Consider the following 25,089-nt stretch of genomic DNA (forward strand, 5'->3'; position numbering starts at 1 on the left):
TAGTACTTAGTAAATGACCAGGTGAATGAAACTATTTTATCTTCCCCATGTCTAGGTAGTTATGAACCTTGTGTGAACAAATGTATTAATTAACCACATAGCAAAAAGGTTTTTTCCTGCAGTTTGGAGGTTAAGTGCACCACTGTTTAATCATAGGCAGGTTGGTTAAACTTTTATTCATACTTCCACAAATGTTTTTTGAATACCTACTACTATATGAAAAGTTCTGTATTTGGTGGAATGGTTTATTAGGATGTAAGAGATGTGTTTTATGCCTTTAGTGAGATTGCCTAGTTTGAGAGATATTTCTGGTTGAGATATAATTATAGCGTATATATGTTCAAATCAGTTGTTATAAGAAGGGCAAGAAGGATCACCCTAACTGGGGGGTGTCATGAGAAACTTCACTGGGCATGGACAGTAGTATTGGTCTTGATAGATTTTAACAGGCCAAAGCGGGAAATAGGTAATGGACTTATAAGGGAGAAAATAGCAAAGTTACCAGAAATATAAAAATATATGGTGATGTAGTACAAGGCACATAACTTATATATACCAGGAACCTAGGATATAAGAATACCATAATGGGATTTTATGGGAAATGATTCTTGTAAAAATTATGTCAGGGTTTGATCAGGTCCTTTTGAATATCCTGCTGAAAAAATTGGGCTTATTCTGTGATATAGTTTTCAAACCTTTTGGTCTAAGGACTTTTTTATACTTTTAAAAAATTATTGAGGCCCAGCTGGGCGTGGCTTAGCGGATGAGCATTGACCTATGATCCAGGAGGTTGTGGTTCGATTCCCAGTCAGCGCACATGCTGAGTTACGGGCTCGATCCCCAGCAGGGGGTGTGTAGAAGGCAGCCGATCCATGACTCTCTCATCATTGATGTTTCTATCTCTCTCTCCCTCTCCCTGAAATCAGTAAAGATATATTTAAAAAAAAAAAAATTATTGAGGACTTCAAAGAGCTATTGTTTTGAAGTTATATAATTTACTGAATTAAAAAGTAAAACTGAAAAAAGGTAAATATTCATTTAAAAAATATCAATAATAAAGCTATTATATGTTAACATAATTGAATTGTAATTGTTGATTTTGTTGAAATAGAGGAGTAAAATTCAGGAAACGGAGGAATATTTAATAGCCTTTTCAGATAATTGTAGGTATTCTTGTTTGATATTATACCAAGGCTGAATGGGTGGTAGTTTTTTAAAAAGTTAGTTGCAATGTGGAATATCGAACCATATCAATGACCTTTTTATACTCAGTGAATTTTTTCTACTGTTACATTAAAAGCTATCGGAGCCCTAACTGATTTGGTGCAGTGGTTAGAGCATTGGACTGCGGACTGAAGAGTCTGGTTCGATTTTGGCCAAGGGAACGTACCTCAGTTCCCGGCCCTGGTCAGGGTGGGTGTGGGAAGCAACCAATCGTCATGTCTCTCACATTGATGTTTTCCTCCCTCCCCCCTCCCTCTCTCTCTCTTCCCTCCCCCTCTCTGTCTCTCTCTCTGTCTTTCCCTTCCATTCTCTCTGAAAAGAAATGGAAAAATTATCCTTGAGTGAGGATTTAAAAAAAAAGGTATTCCATGAAAAAGTCACCTATTTCAATTTATAACTTTATCATAGGCATGCTTTGACTTAAGACAACTCTCTTCATTCGAACTACTATAATGAGTATGCTATAGACTGGGCAGCTTAAACTATAAACCTTTATTTCTCACAGTTCCAAGGTTAAGGTGTCAACATATCCAGTATCTGGTGAGGGCCCAGATTGAAAATGGCCATTTGCAGTTTGAAAATGGCCATCTTATTGTATCTTTACATGCTGGAGAGCAGAGAGAGAGAGGATGTAAGCTCTCATGTCTCTTCTTATAAGAATGGCACTAATCCCACTCATAAGAGCTCTACCATCATGACTTAATTACTTCTTAATACCATCACATTGGGGGCTTGGAATTCAACAGACATTTAGTCCATTGACTTTGATATGCCATAAAAGGGCTTTATGCTTCCTACCATTTTTTCTAATTGTGATAAAAACCACATAATATAAAATTTACTGTCTTAACTATTTTAAAAAAACTTTTTTAATCCTCACCTGAAGATCATTGCTTTTTCAGAGAGAGCAGAAGGGAGAGAGAGAGGGAAACATCGATGTGAGAGAGACACATTGATTGGTTGCCTCCTGCATGCGGCACAGTCCGGGGATTGAGCCTGCAACTGAGGTACGTGCCCTTGACCAGAATCAAACCTCAGACCCTTCAGTCCTCAGGCAGAGGCTCTAACCACTTAGCAAAACTGGCTAGGGCTGTCTTAACTATTTTTAAGTGTATTGTTTTGTTTAGTAGTGTTAAGTATATTCACATTGTTGTGAAACATCTCCAGAACTTTCTCATTTAGCAAAACTAAAGTTTCTGTCCATTTTGTCACACCCAATAAGACCTATACTTAATGGTTGAGATTTCATGAATTTTTTTTTGCTTTATCAAGGACATCAAAAATTGCAAGTGTGGCCCTGCTGATGTGGCTCAATGGTTGGATGTCAACCTATGAGCCAGAAGGTCATGGTTCGATTCCCAGTCAGGGCACATACCCCAGTTTTCGGGCTTGATCCCCAGTCGGGGGCATGCAGGAGGCAGCCAATCAATGACTTTCTCATCATTGATGTTCCTATCTCTCTCTCCCTGTCCCTTCCTCTCTCTGAAATCAATACAACATTTTTTAAAAAGCTTAAAAAAAACTGTAAGTGCATAGCAGTAAATAATACAATCACTTAGTGAAATTTGGTGCCACTGTCTTGGTTTGCATCAGGGATTTTATATACCATTCTTTAGTATCATTAGTACAAATGTTAACACGGTAAAAAGAGCAAATACTATTTTAGTATTACTGTAAAAATAGTTTTGACCTTGCAGACTTTCTGAAAAGTTCTGGGAACCCCTTTAAGCACCCACAGACTGCACGTTGACAACCACCAATTTAGATCAGTGTCTTAGGATGATCACTTTGGTGGCAAGATAGAGAAGGGAAATAGAAAAACAAGGATAAAGTTCCATTGAGAGAGTCAGAAAGCCTAAATTTTAATAATGGGGTGCAAATGAAAAGAGACAAATTTAGGAGATATTTCAGAAGTGGAATTGATTTACAAAATTGCAGATATGTCTTTGGGATAATGAAATTATTGCTTTTCTGCTAGATTTTATTCATTATTTCCACTTACTCAAATTACATCATTAGCCTGATTATTCAAGAAAATTGAAAATTTTTTCAGTACCATAGCAAAAAAAAAATTGTCTAAACTAAATTAATAATGGATCTAGAAGAGAAATAAGGTAGGTATTCAATTATCTGCTTCTAGTTACTGTTTTATATTATGAATTTATGACTTTTTTAAATCAACTTCATTTACCTGTGTGTTGAACATAACAATTCATATGTAGATCTGTATGTCATTAGTTTAGGATACTTTTGGGGACTAATGCCTTTTCTTTTGCTCGTATTCTCAGTAGTGAACAAGTAGTGCAAATTGGTTTAAACACTTGGTTCTTGATATTTTAATTTGAAGGCTTTTTTCCCCCTCCTCAAACAGCAGTTCAAATGCTTCACCTTCAGAAGGTGCACAACTCATAGGAAGTTATGGATGTACTCCTCACTCATTCCCAAAGTTCCAGCACCCTTCTCATGAACTTTTGAAGGAAAATGGCTTTACCCAACAAGTGTACCACAAGTATCATCGAAGATGCCTAAGTGGTAAGATGCTTGTCTTTTACATGGCTATATTTAAAATTAAAATGTAATTCTAAATGTGTTTATATATATATTCTTATTCATGTATTTTGTAGCTTAGACACATATTAAATAAAGTTTACTATATTCTTGTTACTTTTTTTTTTTAAAATATATCTTTATTGATTTCAGAGAGAGGAAGGAAGGGAGAGAGAGAGATAGAAACATCAATGATGAGAGAGTCATTGATCGGCTGCCTCCTGCACGCCCCCGACTGGGGATCGAGCCCCGCAACCCGGGCATGTGCCCTGACTGGGTATCGAACCCCGATCGCCTGGATCCTAGGTCGACGCTCAACCGCTGAGCCACGCCCGGCCGGGCTATTCTTGTTACTTTTGACAAATGCTTATATTTATTTAGAAGAAACCCAAATACATTTTGAGGATTAATATGTTTCAGCTTTCTTTACTTTAAGCTATGTAAAACATCTGTTTTGACTTTAATAAGTATATTTTTAAAATGTTTTATTATTTTAACTTTTTCCAGACAGAAAGCGCTTGGGAGTTGGCCAGTCCCAAGAAATGAACACCCTCTTTCGTTTCTGGTCCTTTTTCCTCAGAGACCACTTCAATAAAAAAATGTACGAGGAATTTAAACAACTTGCTTGGGAAGATGCAAAAGAAAATTACAGGTCCAATATTTTTTCATATTTTCATACTTGGAGTTTTTATTTTTAATTTTTTTTATTTTTATTTAAAATATTACAAATGTCCCTTTATCTCCCCAATGACCCATTCTACCCCATTCCACCCCCCTCCCCAGTCCCCCTCCCCACCATTGTCCGTGTCCTTGGGTTGTGCATATATGCATATAAATTCTTTGATTACTCTCTTCCCCTCCACCCACCCACCCTCCTCTGTCCCTCTGAGATTCGTCAGTCTGATCTATGCTTCCATGTCACTGAATCTATTCTGTTCATCAGTTTATTAAGTTCTTTAGATTCCACATATAAGCGAGATCATGTGATGTTTGTCTTTCCCTGCCTGGCTTATTTCACTTAGCATAATATTCTCCAGTTCCCTCCATACTGTCCCAAAGGGTACAAGAACCTTCTTCTTTACAGCTGCGTAGTATTCCATGGTGTGAATGTCTCACAGCTTTTTTATCCACTCATCTACTGATGGGCACTTGGGCTGTTTCCAGATCTTAGCTATTGTAAACTGCGCTGCTGTGAACATCAGGGTGCATATATTCTTTCTGATTAGTGTTTCAGGATTCTTAGGATATATTCCTAGAAGTGGGATCACTGGGTCAAAAGGCAGCTCCATTTTTAATTTTTTGAGGAACCTCCATACTGTTTTCCATAGTGGCTGCACCAGTCTGCATTCCCACCAGCAGTGTACTAGGGTTCCCCTTTCTCCACACCCTCGCCAGCACATGTTGTTTGTTGATTTGTTGATGGCAGCCATTCTTACGGGTGTGAAGTGATACCTCATTGTGGTTTTAATTTGCATCTCTCTTATGATTAGCGACTTTGAGCATTTTCTCAAATGTCTCTTGGCCATCTGTATGTCCTCTTGGAGAAGTGTCTATTCAGGTTCTTTGCCCACTTCTTAATTGGGTTGTTTGTCTTCGTCTTGCTGAGTAGTATGAGTTCTTTGTACACTTTGGAAATTATCCCCTCATTAGATACATCCTTGGCAAATATGTTTTCCCAGACCATGGGGTTCCTTTGTAAAAACTAGTACGGAAAAGTAAACCAGTTTTGAACTGTGAAAGTAGCACTACATAAGTAGAGGGAGGGCTGTACTAGTTTTCTATTGCTGCGTACTGAATTACCCCCAAACTCAGAAGCTTAAAACAACAAACATTTATTTTGTCCACAGTTTCTGTGGGTCAAGACCCCAGGAATAGCTTAGCTGGGTTGTCCTTGCTCAATCTCTTATGAAATTGCAGTTGAAGTGTTACATAGACTACAGTGTCTAAAGACTTGACTCTGGCTGGAGGATCCTCTTCAAGCTCACTCACGTGGCTAGGGGCAGGAGTTCCTCACCATATAGGCCTCTGCAATAGGACATCTCACAACATGAATTCCCTCAGCTGGTGAGCAACAAAAGAGGGAGAAATTCTAAGAAGGAAGCCTCCTTGTCTTATGTAATCTATCCTTGAAAGTGATGTACCATCACTTCTGCCATATTGTGTTGTTCATAGACCCATCAGTGTAGTGGGGCATTGTACAAGGTTGTGAATGTCAGGAGGTAGGATCATTTGGGACCATTTTAGGGACTGGCCTAAAGGCCAAATGAAATTTGAAAGATTTTTCTCTCTCTTCCCTCCACCATCACAGACTTCACTTGCGTGTGCATATACATCCTCAAATTAATACATGCTTGAGCCAAGAAAAAGTCGTGCTATGTCCTGACTTACCTGTCCAATCTCATTTTCCCTGCTGTTAGTTTTTTAGGCAGCAGTGGTACTGAACTACGTGTTCTCTGAGTGAACCAAGCTCTCTCGCATCCAGACGTCTATACATATTCTTACCTCTGCTCGTTCTCTTCTTCCTCCCTCTGCTTTGCTAACCGGTTCTTTTTGTCCAGGTTACACCTTGCTTTTTTGAGAAGTGTTCCGGGGCAATTTTGAGTGTGCCTATAGGGCTGAGTTAGACCAGACCAAGAGAGAAGGAACATGAAGTAGACTCCTACAGGCTATCTATTCCTGGGTAAAGGAAGAAAGAAGAAGTGATGGAAAGAAGAAAACAGATTATTTTCCTCTCAGTACTTTCTAAATTTACCCTTCTTCAAGTTCTAAAATTGGATTCCTCTTGTAAATCTCAAATAAGAATATATTGTTGCCCTGGCCAGTGTTGTTCAGTGGTTAGAGCATTGGCCCATGGACCAAAAGATCTTGAATTCAAATATAATGTTAATCAGATATTATGATCTTTAAGGGGGAAAAATTTACTGCGAGTAAATTTTTATGAAAACATCACATTTGCGCTGACTTGTAAAAATAAAGCCCATTTAATTAGCATCTAGACACGTGGCATGTGTACCTACTTCCAGTTTACTCTGCTCTGTCCATTGCTGACATCTCTAATCAATCCCAGCAGTTTTAATATTGTTCTTGAATTCAGACTTACAGTCTTTATCACAACTTTAATAGCTAGTTTACCAGATTTGACACAAAAGGCAAACTTTGCCATTTCTTATCTCAATGTTCTCATTCATGCTATGGTGTGTAGCCCACTGGAGAGTTGTGAAAACAATGTAGGGTTAGAAAACACAGTGAGACTGCACTGAACATAGTAAAGTTAAATTGTTTCATAGTTCATATATAGGAGTTTCAGAGTAGTTTGAAAAACATGTGCTTTTATGTACACACAATGTATATGAGTGTTGTATTGGTTTGGTCACAAATTAAAATATTTTTCTTACTATATTGAACTTAGAAAAGTTTGAAACCCATTGTCATAATTTCAGCACCTTTTGCTGTTTAAACAAACAATTTGTTTGTTCTTCAGGGCTTCCTAATACTTTTCTGATCCCCTTCCTACCTAAGTCTAGGGGGTTCCTCTTCTGTGTTCTTCTGTGTATATTTCTAATAGCTTTTTAACACTGTTTTCTAATTTTGGGTCTGTTTCTTCAGTGTTCATGACTAGACTGGATTAGCTATTTCTTACGAAGTATAGCACAGTGATTCAGCATTGGAAGGCTTTGAAATGAGACCTAGTTTTGAGTCCTAGCCCATTCATTTATTGTAACTGTGACAAATTATAGTCCCCCTAAGCTATAGGTTCTTTATAAAGTGGAGGAAATTATAGTAGATACCCTCATAAGGTTATTGTGAAGATTAAACAAAACAACGTGTAAAGGGCTTAACCTATTACCTGATACATAGCAAATGCTCAATGAATGGTTTTTGTTATTAGGAAGATCATTATTAAATACACCCAATGACTAGAAGTAAATAGCATTAAGATGGTTTCAAGAAGTGGGGAGAGAATTCATATTTATTATATATCTTCAATGTGCCAGCTATGGTCTGAGTGCTTTACAAATAGTATCTTACCTATTCTTGAAAAGTAGGGTATTATTATCCCTATTTACAAGGATATAGTTATAAGCCTAGAATTCAAATATAGTTCTTTCTGGTTCTTAGCCTTTGAGCAGTCTCACAGCGAGAGGTACGTGAGTAAATGAACTAAGAGGCTGGTCACTTGCCCCTGCTCTTCAACCAGCAGTTGTGCTACATATTTGGGTTGTGTTATTAATGTCATATTTTGGTCTTAGGAATTCATTTGCTAAGAAATAAGAGTAAAAGTCAAATGTTGTAGTCATCTATTGGTCTTTCCCAATAATCTAAGAATTCTGACATTCCTCTAAAATGTTAATTTGATAAAAACCAAAAGTTCTCAATTCTGCTTTTCAGAGAGAAAGGAAGAAAGAGGCCTAGGCTTCACCCCCAAAGATCCAGATTTCATTGGTTTGGAATGGAACCTGAGCATCAGTATTTTTTAAAAGCTCCCAGATGGTTCTTGTATGTAGCCAAGGTTGAGAACCACTTATATCAAATGTAATATGATCCTATAAGGGAGAGTCAAGGCAGATCTGTCATTCTGAGCTGGTGTTCCTTTCGTCCTTAGTACCCTTAGCCTTCAGTCTACAGGCTCGAAGAGGAGCATCACTTAGAGCTACCAGAGCACAGGGCTCTGGTTCATGTGTGGGTATGTAGTTGGTAGTCCTACATTTCTCTTGGTAGGTGGTTGTTCCTCTGGATTATCACTCTTCATCTTGTAAATAAGCTAGTTACAAAACATGCACACACACCCCCCCACACACACACACATACCCTTTTACCTGTGAATAACAGCCAGGTAAAATGTCACCAGTAATGAAGAAACTATAGCCTCTACTACACTGAGGCACCCAGATTTACAAGGATTTTAAAACAGGAATCTTTTGTGACGTATTTTAGTTGAGTGAGCTAGACATGGTCCTTACACTGCTGTCCTGTTGACCTTGTCTGCCCTCATGGGTTCTGCTCATCACTCTTAGTTGAAGGTTGAGCCCATGTAGTTTGCTGATCTACTGTCCACAACTTCTCTCAGGTTCTCTAGGTAGTTAAAGGAGGAAACAAGGCCATTGGTTTTCTGATTTATGTAGTGATTACAACTGTTTCAGCAAAATGTCTTTTATAAAATGTACTTTATCACTAAAGCAGGGAGGATCTCTTAGGGGACATTTAATTAGGTTTGTCCCTTTATAGCTGAATGAGTCAGCCATACCTAGGGTCTAGAGCACAAAAGTATGTTCTTTATCTCTCTAGAGGAAGGATTATGTTCAAGAATATTTAATACCATGCACAAACACACTATTGGGAAAAATCTAAAACATTCCCAATTTGTTATTAAATCTTTTGACTAGCTCTTCAGCAATACCAGGGAGAGATCCTTCATCTGCCCAAAGAAGTTATGTTCTAATTGTCCAAGATTTCCCTCTTATTCTGCAAGTTCCCAGTGTACCTCCAGGAGGTACTATGGCTGCGTCAAACAGAAATAGCAAAGCCAACTATGGATTCTTAATTACCGCTTCAACTAAACTTTTAAACATTTGGGGTTTTTGTTTGGGATTATCTGCGCCATGTTTGCTTGTATCAGTGCCGTTAAATATGAGATGTTGGCATTGTCATAACCAAAATCTCATTATAAGCATTTTATTTATTTTTCACAGGTATGGATTAGAATGTCTGTTCAGGTTTTATAGTTATGGACTGGAAAAAAAATTCAGACAAGAAATTTTTAAGGATTTCCAAGAAGAAACCAAAAAAGACTACGAATCTGGTAAAAAAATCAAAACAATAACTTACTCTGTTTGTTGATTGTAAACCTGAGTCTATCAATAACTCTTTTGTTATTGGAATTCATAACTCTTTTCTTCTGGGCAGACCACTTAAGACCCTCTGGTCACTGTTGTGGTGCTTGATGAAGGATGGGGCACCATATGGAGTAAGAAGACCTTTCCCCTGAGGAGTTTTATTTTTGTCATATTCACTTGACCAGTGTGACTACACACTGATGCTCTTGCATGAAAATTCTGTGTAGCATCAGTGGGTGTGCCTGGAGTGTGGAGCAGCACAGTAGGCAACAACAGCACAGGCCCTGGGCAAGTCCCGAGTCCTATTTCCACTGCTTAGTAGCTGTGTGACCTTGGACAAGTTACTTATTAACCTTGTTCGTTTCAGCTTACTCATCAGTAATATATACAAAAGCAACTATATTCCAGGATTGTTTTAGATTAGTTTAATATATAATAAACCACTTAAATAATACCTGTTACATAGCAAATAATAAATATTAGCTGCCTTTATTCATTAAAATGTCTTATTCTCAAGATCTAAATAATATATATATTGGAAGATATATGTTTATTGCTGGTAAAATTATGTTCTGTATGAATCTTTTTTTTTTAAATTCTGTATAATTTATTATGCATATTCTTTTTTGTTACTAGGTCAGTTGTATGGATTAGAAAAGTTTTGGGCTTATCTAAAATATTCTCAATCTAAGACACAGTCTGTTGACCCAAAACTTCAGGAATACCTCTGTAGCTTTAAGAGGTTAGAAGACTTCCGCGTTGATGTAAGTTTTAAGTCCTTTCCTCTGTATTGCTATTTTTATTTTTTAACTTTTTATTTTGAAAATTTAACTTTCCAGTTTTGAAATCAAACTTTAAAGCAGACATAAAAATAGTAAAGAATTCCCATATACTCTTTTACCTGGAATTCCCAAATGTTAACATCTTACATAACCACAGTGCAATTGTCCATTCAACTTCAATTTTGATATACCTCTATAAACATATTATAGATTTAGTTAGTTTTATGTGGATATGTTGCTAATTTCTTACTAACAACTTGAAAATTTTTCACCTTTTAAATACTTTTATAGCTTTTGTAATATATGCTGATGTAACATGAATTTAGGGTTCTCTGCATAATAAAATTAGGCAAGAATGTTATGTGCATTTGTGGAGACAGCAGAGTAGGCTTTAAATAATGTGATTTCAAAAGGAAAAGGAAAGCATTAAAAAAAGAACATAAAAAGATAAAGAACAAAGAGGAAAGAAAAATCAGGAAAGATGAAGCATCAAGAAGCAGAAAATAGAGAAGGAAGGCTAGGTTCATCTCTTCCTAGTACTGTAATTTGTCTGTCTTGAAGTTTTGTGTCTAAATCGATTAGGTGGCCCAGGGATGGAGTCAATGGAATTAAGAGCTGTGCTTCTAGAGTGGCCTAGCCAGTTCTGTCACAGAGACGTCCCTGCTATCTATATAATAGTGACTTTTGGCGTTTCCGAATTGAAGCTGAGAATTCAGGCCTCCACTTTTAAAATACAGTGGAATATTGGCGAAGGAGGTTATGGCCTTAACGTATCTTCAAATGAAAATATTTGTCTGAGTATCATTTTGGGCTCTCAAATCTCGGTCACTGGAAAGACCTAAAAAGCTGACTTTTTGTAATGCATTATACCTTTCTCCTGCCTGCCTCTCTGTGCTTGCAGTCTGAGGGGGTTGGGAGCTTCATGGATATTTATGTTTGAAAGCATTTAAATTTAGTACCATCTGTAATGCTCTCCAGTCTCCTTATCCTATGAATTCGAGATAAACCTTCAAGCTTGTTAATCTCCCCCCCGCCCCCGTTGCTTTCATTTATCTTTTTGGTATTTTTTTTTAAATATATCTGTATTGATTTCAGAGAGAGGAAAGGAGAGGGAGAGAGAGATAGAAGCATCAATGATGAGAGTCATTGATCAAGCCTACAACCCAGGCATGTGTCTACCAGGAATCGAACCCTGATTGCCTGGATCCCAGGTGGACGCTCAACCACTGAGCCACGCCCGCCTGAGCCATTTATCTTTTTGTTAAACTACCATTTAAGCAAGCCTAGGATAGGCGGTTAGGGCTGAGGAAGGGACTGGAGCTATAAATGCTTTGCAGATGACAGAAATTGAATAAAGATGGAAAATAGCCTCTGTGAAACATTTTCTTGAAGCAAGAAACTCAGCCTTATGCTTATACCCTACTATGCAATTCGAGCCCTAAAACATAGGAGAAGCTTGATAAACACATGTTGAGTGAAAAAATGAAAAAATGCTAGCAAGCTGATTTAGTTGGGAGGACATTTATGTTTAATACCTTAAATTGCTGTTAAGTTTTTGTTAATAAAATCTGCCAAAGCGCCAACAGTTTCCTCTTTGTTGGAAAAGTCTGGCCTTAGATTTTAAAGGGAGGAAAAATAGTATAATTGTTACTGTGTTGTCTTTCATAATTTGCAGCCCCCTATTAGTGAGGAATTTGGAAGAAAAAGACATTCGTCTACTTCTGGTTCAGAGAGTGATCGTCAGAGACTTCCATCTAATTCCTCCACAAAGTCACCAAATGCTGCTATGCCTGCATCTGCCAATCAGCTTCAGGTTCCAATAAATTCTCCCAGAAGGAATACGTCACAAGAGTCCAGTGACAATTCACACCAGAACAGTGCTGCCTCAGTCTCCACAAATGGTGAAATGTCTGAGAAGTAGACGCTTATGAAAGTTGTTTGCCCTCAAAATCAACATTTACATCAATATTTATTTGGGAAAACCTTCTGATGTTTAATTGTGATAACCAGAAAAAAGAAAAAGGAAGAAAAGTGGTAGCTTTTTTTTTTTTTTTTTATAACAAGATAAACTCTAAAAATGTTTTCCCTGACTTCACAAACAAGGATAGTTTTGGTGATCTATTATGGAGATCCGCTAGTAATGAATAAGTCTCAGTACTTCTTTTTCAAGGCCATTGTTTACAAGAATAGCATTCCTTAAATATATTCAAAAACAACACAAGGAATGCCTAACATTTCAGCTCATACTTCTTAAAGAAGATATAGTATGTTGTATTCATCTCTTCTATAGAGCTTTCTTAAAAGAATCCAATTACCCCACTATCAATTCATATTTGAACTTATCAAAAACAAAGGAAGATTACGTATATATTTTTTAATTCAGAAAAAAGAATATGAAATGATACATTTTCTTTTAAATGTGTAAAGAAAACTTTTTTTTTTTTTTTTAACAAAAGTAGAAATATATTAAAGCATACACACTTTGGATGCTAGATTTTGCTTTTTCCCGTGAGTTTAACCTCATAATTTCCATAGTTGTTATTGCGTTGGTGTGGAGTGTTTTGAATTGGCATTAGCTGGTTACATATTAGGAGTGATTTACTTTTTGTGACTTTCTACAAACCTGCAAAAGTAATGAAAACTGGGTTGGAATTTTGTCCTAAATTAATTAAATCTTGCACAGTTTTGAGTGCATCTGCTGTTTGTACATCTGCAGGTTGGTAGGTCACAAATAGACTATCTTCAATTTGAAAGGAGTACTTAGATTTCCTTTTTGTTTCTTTTAGTTTTGTTTTATGCTTGTGTTTTTAAGAGTTATAGCAAATTGATTTCTAATTTTTATTGCTATTGCAACTGATGTAAATGATAGTTTCAGCTTTTGTGGGAATTTTAAAAAATAAAGCACTTATTCTAAATTATTTGAATTGATTTTTAATTATTTTTGTTTAGAATATAGTTGAAAAGCTGTAATATTCAAATATTGCTATTAGAAGACCATTATGTTTTGTGAATAAAGTTTCAGTTATAAACATATCCATTTTTATTTAGCACATATTTTCTTTTATTGGCTGTAGCAGCTGGTTTAATACACTAAATTAATTATTTTTTGATGTTCTTATAGAATGGCAGCATTGAAATACATAGAACCTTGTTTTGACAAATGAGCTATTTTCCATGCATAAATAATCATTTTCAGTTTTATAATATTTAATATTTGGGTGGTCATTTTGATGTTTTAATTTTAAGAAAGTCGAATTTGAATATTTAGAAAATAAATTTTACTTAGAGATTTTAGATAGGTAATACAAAACAACTAATGGATTAGGATAATACATTTTAAAATGTTTTCAAAAAATGTATAGTTTTGGCTTTTCCATGAGAAATTCCCAAACCATGCTTATTACTTTGAAGTTGTCTCTTGAAATGATTGATCTAAAATTTTTTTTCCAATATCTCTTTTGTGTTGAACACATACATCTGAAACCTGTATTTAATCTAAGATTTTGTACTCAAATATGGAAGTGCAAATTTGGAAAATTGTATATTTTATATGAAAATACAGTAATCAAGAGTTTTGTGGTGTGTAATATATTGGTAATTTTATCACATTTTTATTATAAAATTAATGCCTGTACATTGGGGAATTTAGAAAAGCACAAAGAAGAAAATAAAGTACCTTTTTAAAACAAAAAAAAATCCAAAATTGGTATCATGCTATGCATATAGCATAATAACCTGCTTTCTCACATAATAGAGGTGAGCCTTTTCTGATGCCATTAATATTTCTACATGACTTACAGTTTACATAGTATTCCAGCATGTGGAAACACCATAGTTTATTTAGCTATCCTCTTAGCTTGTGGCCAGGTTTGGGCTCTTATAATCAGCAATTTAATAACATCCCTATAATAGGTAAATCTTTGTATGTAAACTTGGAGTTATTGCCTAGCATAAGTTCCTGGAAGTTGAAATTCTAAGTAAAAATATATTCCCATTTAACGTACTCTAAGATGGTTACACCAGCATGTTTTCTTACATCCTTACCAACACTGCTTATTGTAAATCTCTCTTTGAAAGATTGAGCAGCAAAAAATATTATTTTAATGTCATTATTAATGTCATTATTTTAATCAGGATACTACTGATAATGTTTATTAACTATATTATTTGATTTTTACTTAGGAATATTAACCCTTTTTCCCCCTAATTTTGTTAGTGTATGTTTGACGTGTTATGTACGTTTTGGGGGGTAAATTTTTTAAAAAAGTATATCCCCTAAAGAAGTTCCAAATGTAAAAACTCAGGCAAATAAAAGCATTGCTATTCAATGAAAAGAACATTAATGGCTATAAATGAGCCCAAAATTATGTAAGTCCCTAGAGACCTTAGATGCTTCCTTCCTTAAGATTTTGCAGTTTTTGATTTTATTAAATATAAAAGGCAATGTTAAAATGTTTAAATCCAAACTACTTTCCTTTTAAAGGAATAGGTGAAGCCATCTTTGGAATTCTTTATACTAAAAGGAATTAAGGAAGAAAGCTATGTTTTAAAATGGATTTTTTTTTTCTTGCAGAGTTCAGCTTTTTATTGAATGTGACACAAAAGAGGTTTTGTCAAAAAGACCAAAGCCCATTTCATCATTAGACTCCATTCTTTCTTTGCTTCCACTCTTCTCCTCAGCTGGGGCAGGTCCGCCAGCCCCCACGTGCAGATGAGGCTGCCCATGTTGACATTGGCCAGCGCCTTGCAAACAGGGCTGCTTTAATGAGGGCGTGGATCTTATCCTCCAGGCATGCAGGGGGAGGGCTGAGGAGGGGTGTGGGCGAGTGCAGGGCCAGCGGGGGGCACGGTGCTAGTTGCCTGATGAACTCAGGGCCTCACCCCAACGTGGCCTTAGCTTCTTCCGAAGGACCGAGCATTTAACTGGTAGCTGGGAAAAGAGATTTTTACTTTTTTAATTTTATTTTTTTGCCAGTTTGGTACTCCACTCTGACATTCTCTCATGCTTCTTGCTATTATACTAAATGATATTACCACTTTCCTTTCTGCACTTAATCTTGCATTTCAACTAATGTCTTAGCTCTTGTGAACTGCTTATTTTTGTTTTCTTCTTGCATAAGGAAGCCTGATTGCATACAGCAGTGATTTTTCAGCTGGTGTGCCACAAGAATTTTTAATTTTTGTGGTATGGATTTTTAGAGAAACATCAATTTGTTCCACTTTTTACGCATTCATTGGTAAAAAAGTTGGTTCTTGTATGTGCCCTGACTGGATTGAACCTGAAACCTTGATGTATCAGAACAATGCTCTTAACCAACTGAGCTACCCAGCCAGGGCATACGTAAAAAAATTTTTTTTAAATTGATTTAGAGAGAGGAAAGAATTTTTAAAACACGCAATACCTGACTGTTTAATCAGGGGCACTGGTGACCTCTTTTCCCTTAGATTGTCAAAAAAGTGACAACAGCCAACACAACAGTAGCTGTCTGGTGTGAATGAATCACAATTATACCTTTTTTTTTTTTTTTTTTGTCAGAGCAGCAGAAAATATATATTTTTTGGTATGCTGCAGAATTTTATTAATTTATGTCTGCCATGAGATAAAAAAGGTTGAAATTGCTGCGATAGAGTAATGCCACTAGATGGCAGGATGGAATAAGTCAGATCTGTAGTCTTTTTGTTGTGCGTGCGTGCGTGCGTGCGTGCGTGCGTGTGTGTGTGTGTGTGTGTGTGTGTGTGTGTTTTGAAGAACTCTAACTCCATCTTGTGGTGACATAATTATATCAATTATTCCTGCATTCCTAACAAGTCCTGATTACCTTGTTCGGGCAATGCCAAATGCTTAGTTATTAGTAAATAAGTACAGCAACAATATTAAGATATGTGCATGGTTAAAGATTAAAATACTTTTGATTTTTTTGTCCTTTCACGTAATTGAAATGCTTCATTAGCATTATTAGTGATGAACTCTCTGGGTGTAAACACACAGAAATTGGAAGCTGCATCTGTTTAAATGTCTGGCTACCTTAAGCTATGTAGCTAAATCACACAGCAAGTTAGTGAATGGGCCCTGCCTGAAAATGAGAAACTTAATACCAGATGTTACTCTTACAAATGTTAAGGTAAAATAAAAACTAAACTGAACATTTTATTCATAATATGCCTAGAAATTATGTAATATTTTAGGGTTATTGTCAACTAAAGATACTATAATATTCTTCAGAAATAATGATATTCTAGTCTTTTAAAAAAGCGTGAAAGAAGTATGCCACACGGTTAATTAACAGGAAGAACCTCTGGCTTTATACTCTTTACAATGAGTCTGTTTTTAACTAGGCCAGTTAAGACATATTTGGTTATAGAACAGTTTCTACCAATATATTATACATATTTCAAAAAAGAAAAAGGCAGAATGTGCTGTTTGTTTTGATTTTGTTTTTAATATTCCAGGTCTACAAAATTGAATACCTTTCTCAGGGTTCTTTAAGATACATTAGATCTTCATTACAGCATGAACATAATCACGGTACTGTGATGTTTAACGTTAAACTTTTCTGGTTTCCATTGAATGCCCTTGAGTGTAATCTAAGGTAAGGCTGACTTTTAAGGGCTTTTCAGAAAGGAGGCTCTGTGACACCCCAAAATTTAGTATGTAGAATTTTGTATATTTACCTGTTCTTTGGGGTAGATAATCCTTAGCTTTTATCAGATGCCTGCCTACTAGGATTTATGATTCAGAACTTAACTTGCTGGAAACATGATTTGAATCCTGGCTCCTCTCATGTTAGTCCTTCATCTACAAAACGCACTTTCCTCATAGTGTTCTAAAGGTTATGTGTAAAGCACTCAGCACGACGTCCATGTGCAGCAAGCACTCAGTAAGCAGGCACCAGGTCATGAATCTGAACCACCCTAACGTCTCACTTGTAGTTCTTGCCTTTTGTTTATTCAGTTAAAAATTTTGCTCATCATGTTTTCCCAGCATCACGACAATCTGTTACTTTTGACACATCATAAATATCCAGTCCCTAAACAGGATATGGGAATCTTCCTTTCCATGACCGATGGCCTCTTGCAGACTCAGTGGCACTCCAGTGACCTCAGTGCCACAGACTTTCTTTTGCATAAAGCAGAATTTACAGTCTAAGGATAAAGGGAGGCAACAAAATATCTCACGAGTTTGTCAAAAACACACTTTTGGAAACTCCAATGCAGTGGTCCTCAAATCGCAGGTTTGCCAGAAGTACATAAACTTTCACAGGAGTTTACGTAGGCACAGGTCATTTTCAAGCGATTAATTTCCAGATTATCAACTTCCATAAGTATTTTTTCCTAAAACTGATTTATCTTATAATATGCTTGAGTTCCTAAAAGTATTTTTTCCCACTTCTTAAAAAAAAGGCACTGTCCTTACCCATCCTGAATATTACTCTAGAAATGAAAGTCATACAAAGGTGAAACCTTTAATGATTGAGCTCCCATAACCTTATAGGACTTGCTGAATTTCTCCTCTTTATAAATATTTCTGTTAAGGGCAAGGCACTGGGTATTTTTGGTTGGTGTTCAGTGTGTGATTCAATGAGAAAGTTAGAAAATGTTTTTCTTAAATCATACAAAATTATATTAAAATAACAGTCTTAATATCATCTGATAAAATGCTTACATTTTTCTGTTTCCTATTTCTGAGAGCTTATATTTTAAATAGCTGCCAGACAGATGTTTTCAGCAGACTAAAATGTTCTTTTATTAGATTTCTTTTAAAAGTTGGATGATTCTTCTCAATCATGCATCTCCAATAAACTTGTGGCAGAGATTCTCAAGCTGTTCATCCAGTCCGTCTCCTTCCCCTGGTGCACACAGCTGGGCCGCATGCCCATCCTCCTGCTGCTTTGGGTGTGCCCGGAGAGCTGGTGCTGGGTATTAGGCAGAGGATGAAGGGGCACCACTTCCAGACCTGCCCACGTGCCATCCCTTGCTCTTTCTCTCCATTTCTGGCTCTGTGAAGCCACATGGTGGAGACAGCAGAGCCCCATGATGGGACAAACCTGTACCCCTGAATCATCACCATGTCCCTTTTGAGACTCTATCAATAACAGTCTTGTATTAAACCATTAGAATTTGATGTTTATCTGTCACAGTAGCTAGTATTACCTTAACTAATAAAAAATTTACTACCTGCATTTAATAATTATCAAAATGTGTATATATATTGTCTTGATCAATTATTTATTAATAATTATAATCCAAAGGAAAAATTTTATTAATTAGAACCACTTACAGTCAAAGGAAAATAAAAATTTAAAATATACACTTATTTTTGTTACAGATACATAACTGATGATCAATAATACTTTCAAACATTAAAATGTATTAGGATTAAAAACCTGGAGAAAATGGAATGGAAATATGAGTTCAAGGAGAAAAGGGAAAGGTGTAAGTTTTCTAAATGTTGAAGATCTTACTCATACATTTTAAAACATGTATTTAAATGTTATATTTGGGTTTTACTGGACTCACTTAAAAAGTGATGTGTTAATATTTGTAATTTTATTTATAGGTGTCAGTGTTTATAGTATGCTGGAAATTACCTTTGCAACTATTAAAATGGAAAATTTTAAATGTCAACTTAAAACATGAGGGATACATAAGTTTATGAAAATCATTTTAGTGGATTTTCAATAAAAAATATATGAAAACCGATGGGAGGAAAGTGCAGACTTTGAAGTAGCTCTGCATCCAAATTCTGGTTCTGAGCAAACTTGCCCTACCTGGGCAAACTAGGTTAATCCATGGTCTACTCCAATAGTTAAATGAAAATACATGTAAAGCACTTACTATCTGGCACTAATCTATATTTGCTATTAAAAATCTTAAGTACATCTCTGGCCAGGTGGCTTGGTTGGTTGGATCACTGTCCCATAAACCAAAGGGTCTTGGGTTCTATTCCCAGTCAGGACACATACCTAGGTTGCTGGTTCGATCCCCCGTCAGTGCACATACAGGAGGCAACCTATCAGTGTTTCTCACATCAATGTTTTTTTCCTCTCTCCCTCTCTCAAATCAATAAAAACATATCCTCGGGTGAGGAATTTTAGAAAGGAAAATCTTAAGTACTTCTAGGAGGGGGGAAAAATTAGCCCCTCAGGTAAAAATTAATTCATGAAAAATTAGGTATGGAGAAGAATGAACTTTATTTGTGGAAGGGATAATTTTAGAACATGAGGCATGAACCAAAAGGAAGAAGCTCTGTTACGTGGCGAAATGGTATGGGAAGGGACCTTACTTGGGAGAACACTAGGAAGGATGGCAAGGCTGTATGTAAGGGAAAATGAGAAGTATGAATTTGCTTTAACTTACATTGATCCTAGTCAACCATGCAATTTAAAACAGCTCTCAGATTTCAGTTACTCAAAATATTGCATTTATGTGGGTGTAATGATTTTATATGCACCATAAATAGCATGGATTTTATGAATTGCCTTGTGTTCCAGGTGACTTCTATTTTAAGTAGCTCCAAAGTGATACCAGAGAGTTAACTAGGTCAGCCGACACCTGTGTTTGTTTCCTTTATAATTCTTTTAAATCTCTAAAAGAATTCAAGACTTCTTTACCTCATATAATACTTCTGCTTACAGTGTGGACCTACTGAGGCAGCAGATGATTGGTAGCAGCCATGCCTGGAGCAGAAGCTGGGGAAGGCTGTGGAATTGTGAAAGTCATGCCTGGTAAACAGGGCAAATGCACTTAAAACAGTACCTGGTGTCACCTTGCCTTTTTATTACTTCATCAGCTACTTTTTTAAAATTCAGATTTACTACTAGAGTTCTTGAATTTAGGAAGGGATTGGAGAAAGTCACAAGAGAACAGTATTTTGAAAAATGTTCTTGGGAGTATAAATTGGTACAGAAGTTCTATGCTTGAAATTTTAGAACTAGCTTTCAAAATTTTAAGTGCCTTTACCATTTGACTTAGTAATTCCACTTCCAGGAATTTACCCTACCATTATAGTCTTTGTACACATGTGCGAAGATGTACATACTAGCATAGTCATTAGAGCATTTTTAATAGCCTAAGATGAGGAACAACTTGATCATCCCTAAGAGACTGGTTGGTTGAGTACGGCCATAAAATGGGATTCTAGAAAGTGTGAAACTTAACCATTGATACAGAATAATGGGATTTTTAAAAAATATCTTTATTGACTTCAGAGAGAGGAAAGGAGAGGGAGATAGAAACATCAATGATGAGAGTCATTGATCCGCTGCCTCCTGCAGGCCCCCAACTGGGGATGGAGCCCACAACCTGGGCATGTGCCCTGATGGGGAATCGAACCTCGATCTCCTGGATCCTAGGTCAATGCTCAACCGCTGAGCCATGCCCGGCTGGGCAATGGGATATTCTTTAAGGAATACTCTCCAAGCTAAGTTAAATGAAAAGAGCAAGGCACACAGCATTGTGTCTAGAATTCTACCTTTTGGTTAAAAAAATACACATATCTGCTTGTATATGAATAAAATAACCCTAGAAGGATAAATAATAAAGTGATAATGCTGCCCATGGGGAGTACTGGGTAACTGGGGGGTAGGTGGGAGGGAGACTTTTTGCCTTTCAAATTTTGTGCTATATTTCTTAAGACTTAAAAAAAAGTTCCTAAGCTTCACAAGGCTAACAAATTGATTCATCTTAACATCTCTTTGTTTTGCTGTAAAGACAAATCACAGCAGCTCAGTGTTTGGATTTTAAGCAGCAGGTGAGAAATTGTGCTCCTTTCTTTCCCTTTGGTGCTCCAGACCAGCTCACATATACCCAGGAGTCAGACAGAAGGGGGCAAAATATGTATTCATACCAGTAGTGCTGGATCTGAATACCAGGTTTAACACTCACCCTTGGCTCAGGAAATTAAACTTGCCCATCCAGAGACAGCTGGACAAATGCAGGCCTCTCCTCAGAGACAAATGGCTCACCATTTAGAAGAGGAAGAGAAGAGGGAAAACCGGTCAGGTCTACAGAGTTTGGCCTGGTAAGATGAGGGAGAGGAGCTGGGGAGGGCAGCTCAATTCTTTCGGGTGTCTCACCAGTTACTCGCATGGGAAGAGTGGAGAGAGCAGAAAGGAGGGAGGAAACTACCTTCCTAGCACAGAGCAAACCCCAGGAGGGGTTTCAGTTTCTATTCTGTGGACTCTGGCAGGGACGCTGTGAAGAGGAAAGACTGGTTTCTCCTGTAAGAATCCAGCATTGCAGCCACCCAGGGCTGTCTTGCTGCTAACCACCTGTACCAGCTGCTCTCCGAACTCCCTGCCGTCACCTGGTCATACTGGCTGGATTCCCATCCCCTGCAAGCCTTGCACAGCTTGCTGCCCTTTGTCGTGGTTTCCCTGGTCCTCCCCCCCACTCAGTTGTTGTTATTTGACTCTTCAGGTGGAGATCAAGCTCTGCCCCGGCAGCCTTGACTCCTCAGAGGCCTTTCGGAACTTGTTCTCCAACCCCTCCTTTGGTACCCAGCATGTTACCTGTCTTGTTACATTTCTCCTTGTAGCCGGAGACTCTGCTCCCTTTGCATTTCAGCCCTAACATGATCAATTAAGGAAAGCTTAAAGAGAGAGAGACCCTATGGGTTGCAGTTATATAGCTTATATGTGGGAAACCAAGATAACTTTTGACTTGTTTTAGCATCCCAAATACAATACAGAAGACAGTGTGTGACAGAGACTGAGATGTTCCTTCCCAGGCTGTGGAACTTAGTGTGCAGTGAGGGAAATTTAATCTCTCTCCCGGCTCCCATCTCTTGGTTTCCCAGGCTACTATGGCAATTGTTTGTTCATAGATGCCCCATAAGCTCTTGGAGGCAGCTGAGAATTAAGTTGCTTATTAATTCATTTAGTCTTGACCTACATATGGTTGAATAATCACAGGGCCATCTGTCCTCCTTAATTAACATGCAGAGATGAGGAGATTTCTCTTCCTTCTGCGGATCGTGTGTGAATCTTGTCAGAAGGGCCCCCAAATGACATGCTGCCTGAGTCTTGGCAATTGCTTCTAAGTGAAACCAACAGCTAATGGGGAGGGCTTATTGCTGTTTTTGCTTGTTTTGTCTTTTTTCAAAAAGGACCCCTGTTGTGACTAGCCCTTGCTGTTTCACCAGCCAAAGGCAATCTCATAAGTGAATAAGCAATAGTGTATTTCCTTTCAGGTTCAGGAGATAGAATGAGATTTTTCCCAGATTCCTTGTCCATTTTTGATAAGGTCCTCACACTAGTCTGTATGAGAGACGGACTGAGGCAGTCATTGGAGACTGGTTGTTGACAAGAAATGTGATGGGTTAAAAAGCTATCAACTAAAACTAGACAAACCCTTACCGATGACCCTGGGAGTATCTCTGAACTTTTATGACCAGAAAACCCTACTTAACAGGTATCAAGGACCAGACTAGGCAATCAGTTCCATACCTCTGGTGAGATGACCAATGGTTACGTGGGTGATAACCACTTCTGTGTACCCCAGGGACTGCCACACGCTTTATGTCACTTGAGCCTCAGTATATCCCTGGGAGGTATGCAGAGCAGGGGTGTAGTCTTCATTTTATAGATCAATGAAAATAAGTAAACTGGGCCTTAGAGGGGTAAGATCTTTGAAAAGGATCATTGCTTTTCAGTGCTGAGTTGGAACTAAAACCCCGATTCTGGTCTCCTTATGAAATTCTGTTGCCCATATAGTACCCTAATGGGGTTTCCTTACATCCCTAGTTAAACTAACATACACCATGACCATCTTTCATTTGCTTACCATTTCTATGGGTTCACAATGGGCTGGAATAGCTCTTCAGGGCTCTGGCCTGGGGTTGCTCATGCACTTGCAGTTATCTGGGGATTGCCTGGAGTGGACCATCCAAGATGGCCTCGCTTACATGCTTTAGTGCCTCAGATGGGATGGCTGGGCCTCTCTTTCCATAAGCCTTTCATCACAGACTTCCTCACACAATGGTGGAAGCTTTCCAAGAGGATTAAGAACAAAAGCCGTGAGACCTTTGGAGGCTGGGCTCAAAGTCATATGGCACTCATAGTATATTCTGTTGTTCAAAGCAAGTCACAGGGCCAGTCCAGATTCAAGAGGTAGGAAATAGATTTCACCTCTTGATGTAAACAGCTACAAAGAATTTAGGGCCATTTTAACACCCATTGCAAAGGGAAATGCAAGCTTAAAATAGAGACCAAGTCCGGTTACAAGGAAAGGGAAAAAGTTTATATATATATATATATATATATATATATATATATATATATATATATGTGGTGTTCAAATATGTACCTGCTCCATATGGTTGCAAAGGGACTGTGTCCAAGAAAGTTTTCACGTCCGTCCTTGTGAGGGACGTTACAAATGGACTGAGAGCTTCCAGAGAGGCTGTCTGCTTCACTCTTTCCAGTGCCTTATTTCTTGGCTGCTTCAACAACCCCTTGAATGCCCAGGTAAGAAATTCATTTTTAGAGCCCCATAAACTTAGGCCCTGTTTTGTAATGATGAGATATATAAAGAGTCTGACTTTTGAATAACCTAGGGCCATACATCTAAGTCCTAAATGGGTTAAGAAATGTATCCTTTGTTTACATGAAGTTCAGGGTATATGATTTGTTTCAGCAAGGTAAGGCATCTTCTGAACTTAACTGCAAGGGAAGTCCTGCTGACTGTAAAGGTCATGTTCAGAAAGGAAGCCAGTTGGAGCATTTTAAATACCCTTGTTTTAAATGCCTCATGCAGAATGAAATGGGGCAGGGTAGAGTTATAGTTTATAATCTTCTCTGAAGAATCAATGCCTAAGAGTTTAGAGTTAATACACTTAGTTTTTGTGATCTCACCAGGAAAGTGAAAGTCTCTGTATGCTCTTAGAGGGGAAGGCAGAAAAAGAATTCATTTTAAGAATGCTCTTCTGGTGCCTTTCCTCTCTCAAAGTTGCCTCACTGTGCTCTAACAGATCAGCCCTGTCCTCTCCAGGATTCTCTGGTGGATGGGATGGACTTGGGTCCCGTAATCTGCTGCTGACTTCCTTTCTGCCAACTGAGTTAAACAAATGTGAACACTGCAAGGTGTCGGGAAATAGAGAAAGCAATCATTTGATAGTAAGTACACTGTTTTAACTTCCATCCCTACTTAACTGATGCATTTACAGTATCCTTTGTAAAAATGAAAAGTTCAGCATCCTTGCTGGGCCTGCTGGAATGTTCCATTACTAACTACATTTGGATGAAGAAATGCAACATTCAGTTAGCCCTGGCATCCACAAGAAAACTCTCACCAGGACTCAGTTTCTTTTCTTCTTTCCTTTTTTTTTTTTTTAAAAAATAAATGTTCATATTGATTTCAGAGAGGAAGGGATAGATAGAAACATTGATCGGCTGCCTCCTGCACACACTCTACTGGGGATCAAGCCCACAAGCCCAGCATGTGCCCTGACTGGGAATCAAACCAATTTCCTGTTGCCTACCGGCCAGGAACTTTTCTTCTTTCTTGTATGTCTATCATTTTTCTTTCTTTTTTTTAATCCTCACTTGAGGATATTTTTTCCATTGCCTTTCAGAGAGAGTAGAAGGGAGAGAGAAAGAGAAGCATCGATGTGAGAGAGACACATCGATTGGTTGCCTCCCACATGTGCCTGGACTGGGACGGGGACTGAGCCTGCAACCAAGGTACATGCCATTGGCCGGAAT

General features: G+C 37.6%; 1 protein-coding gene across 1 annotated transcript in view; it reads left to right on the plus strand.

The window, feature by feature from the left end:
* The window catches only part of LARP1B (La ribonucleoprotein 1B), a 79,108-nt gene extending 66,679 nt beyond the window's left edge, over window positions 1-12,429 (plus strand). The window contains exons 15-19 of the mRNA XM_087816479.1: window positions 3,596-3,756; window positions 4,279-4,423; window positions 9,462-9,571; window positions 10,242-10,369; window positions 12,063-12,429. Coding sequence (XP_087672605.1) covers window positions 3,596-3,756; window positions 4,279-4,423; window positions 9,462-9,571; window positions 10,242-10,369; window positions 12,063-12,308 — 790 coding nt within the window. The 3' untranslated portion in view covers window positions 12,309-12,429. The remainder of the gene's footprint in view (window positions 1-3,595; window positions 3,757-4,278; window positions 4,424-9,461; window positions 9,572-10,241; window positions 10,370-12,062) is intronic.
* Window positions 12,430-25,089: the final 12,660 nt, after the last annotated feature.

The sequence above is a fragment of the Miniopterus natalensis genome, chromosome 4 (genome assembly GCF_054644295.1).
Source record: "Miniopterus natalensis isolate mMinNat1 chromosome 4, mMinNat1.hap1, whole genome shotgun sequence".
NCBI classification, from domain to species: Eukaryota; Metazoa; Chordata; class Mammalia; order Chiroptera; family Miniopteridae; genus Miniopterus; species Miniopterus natalensis.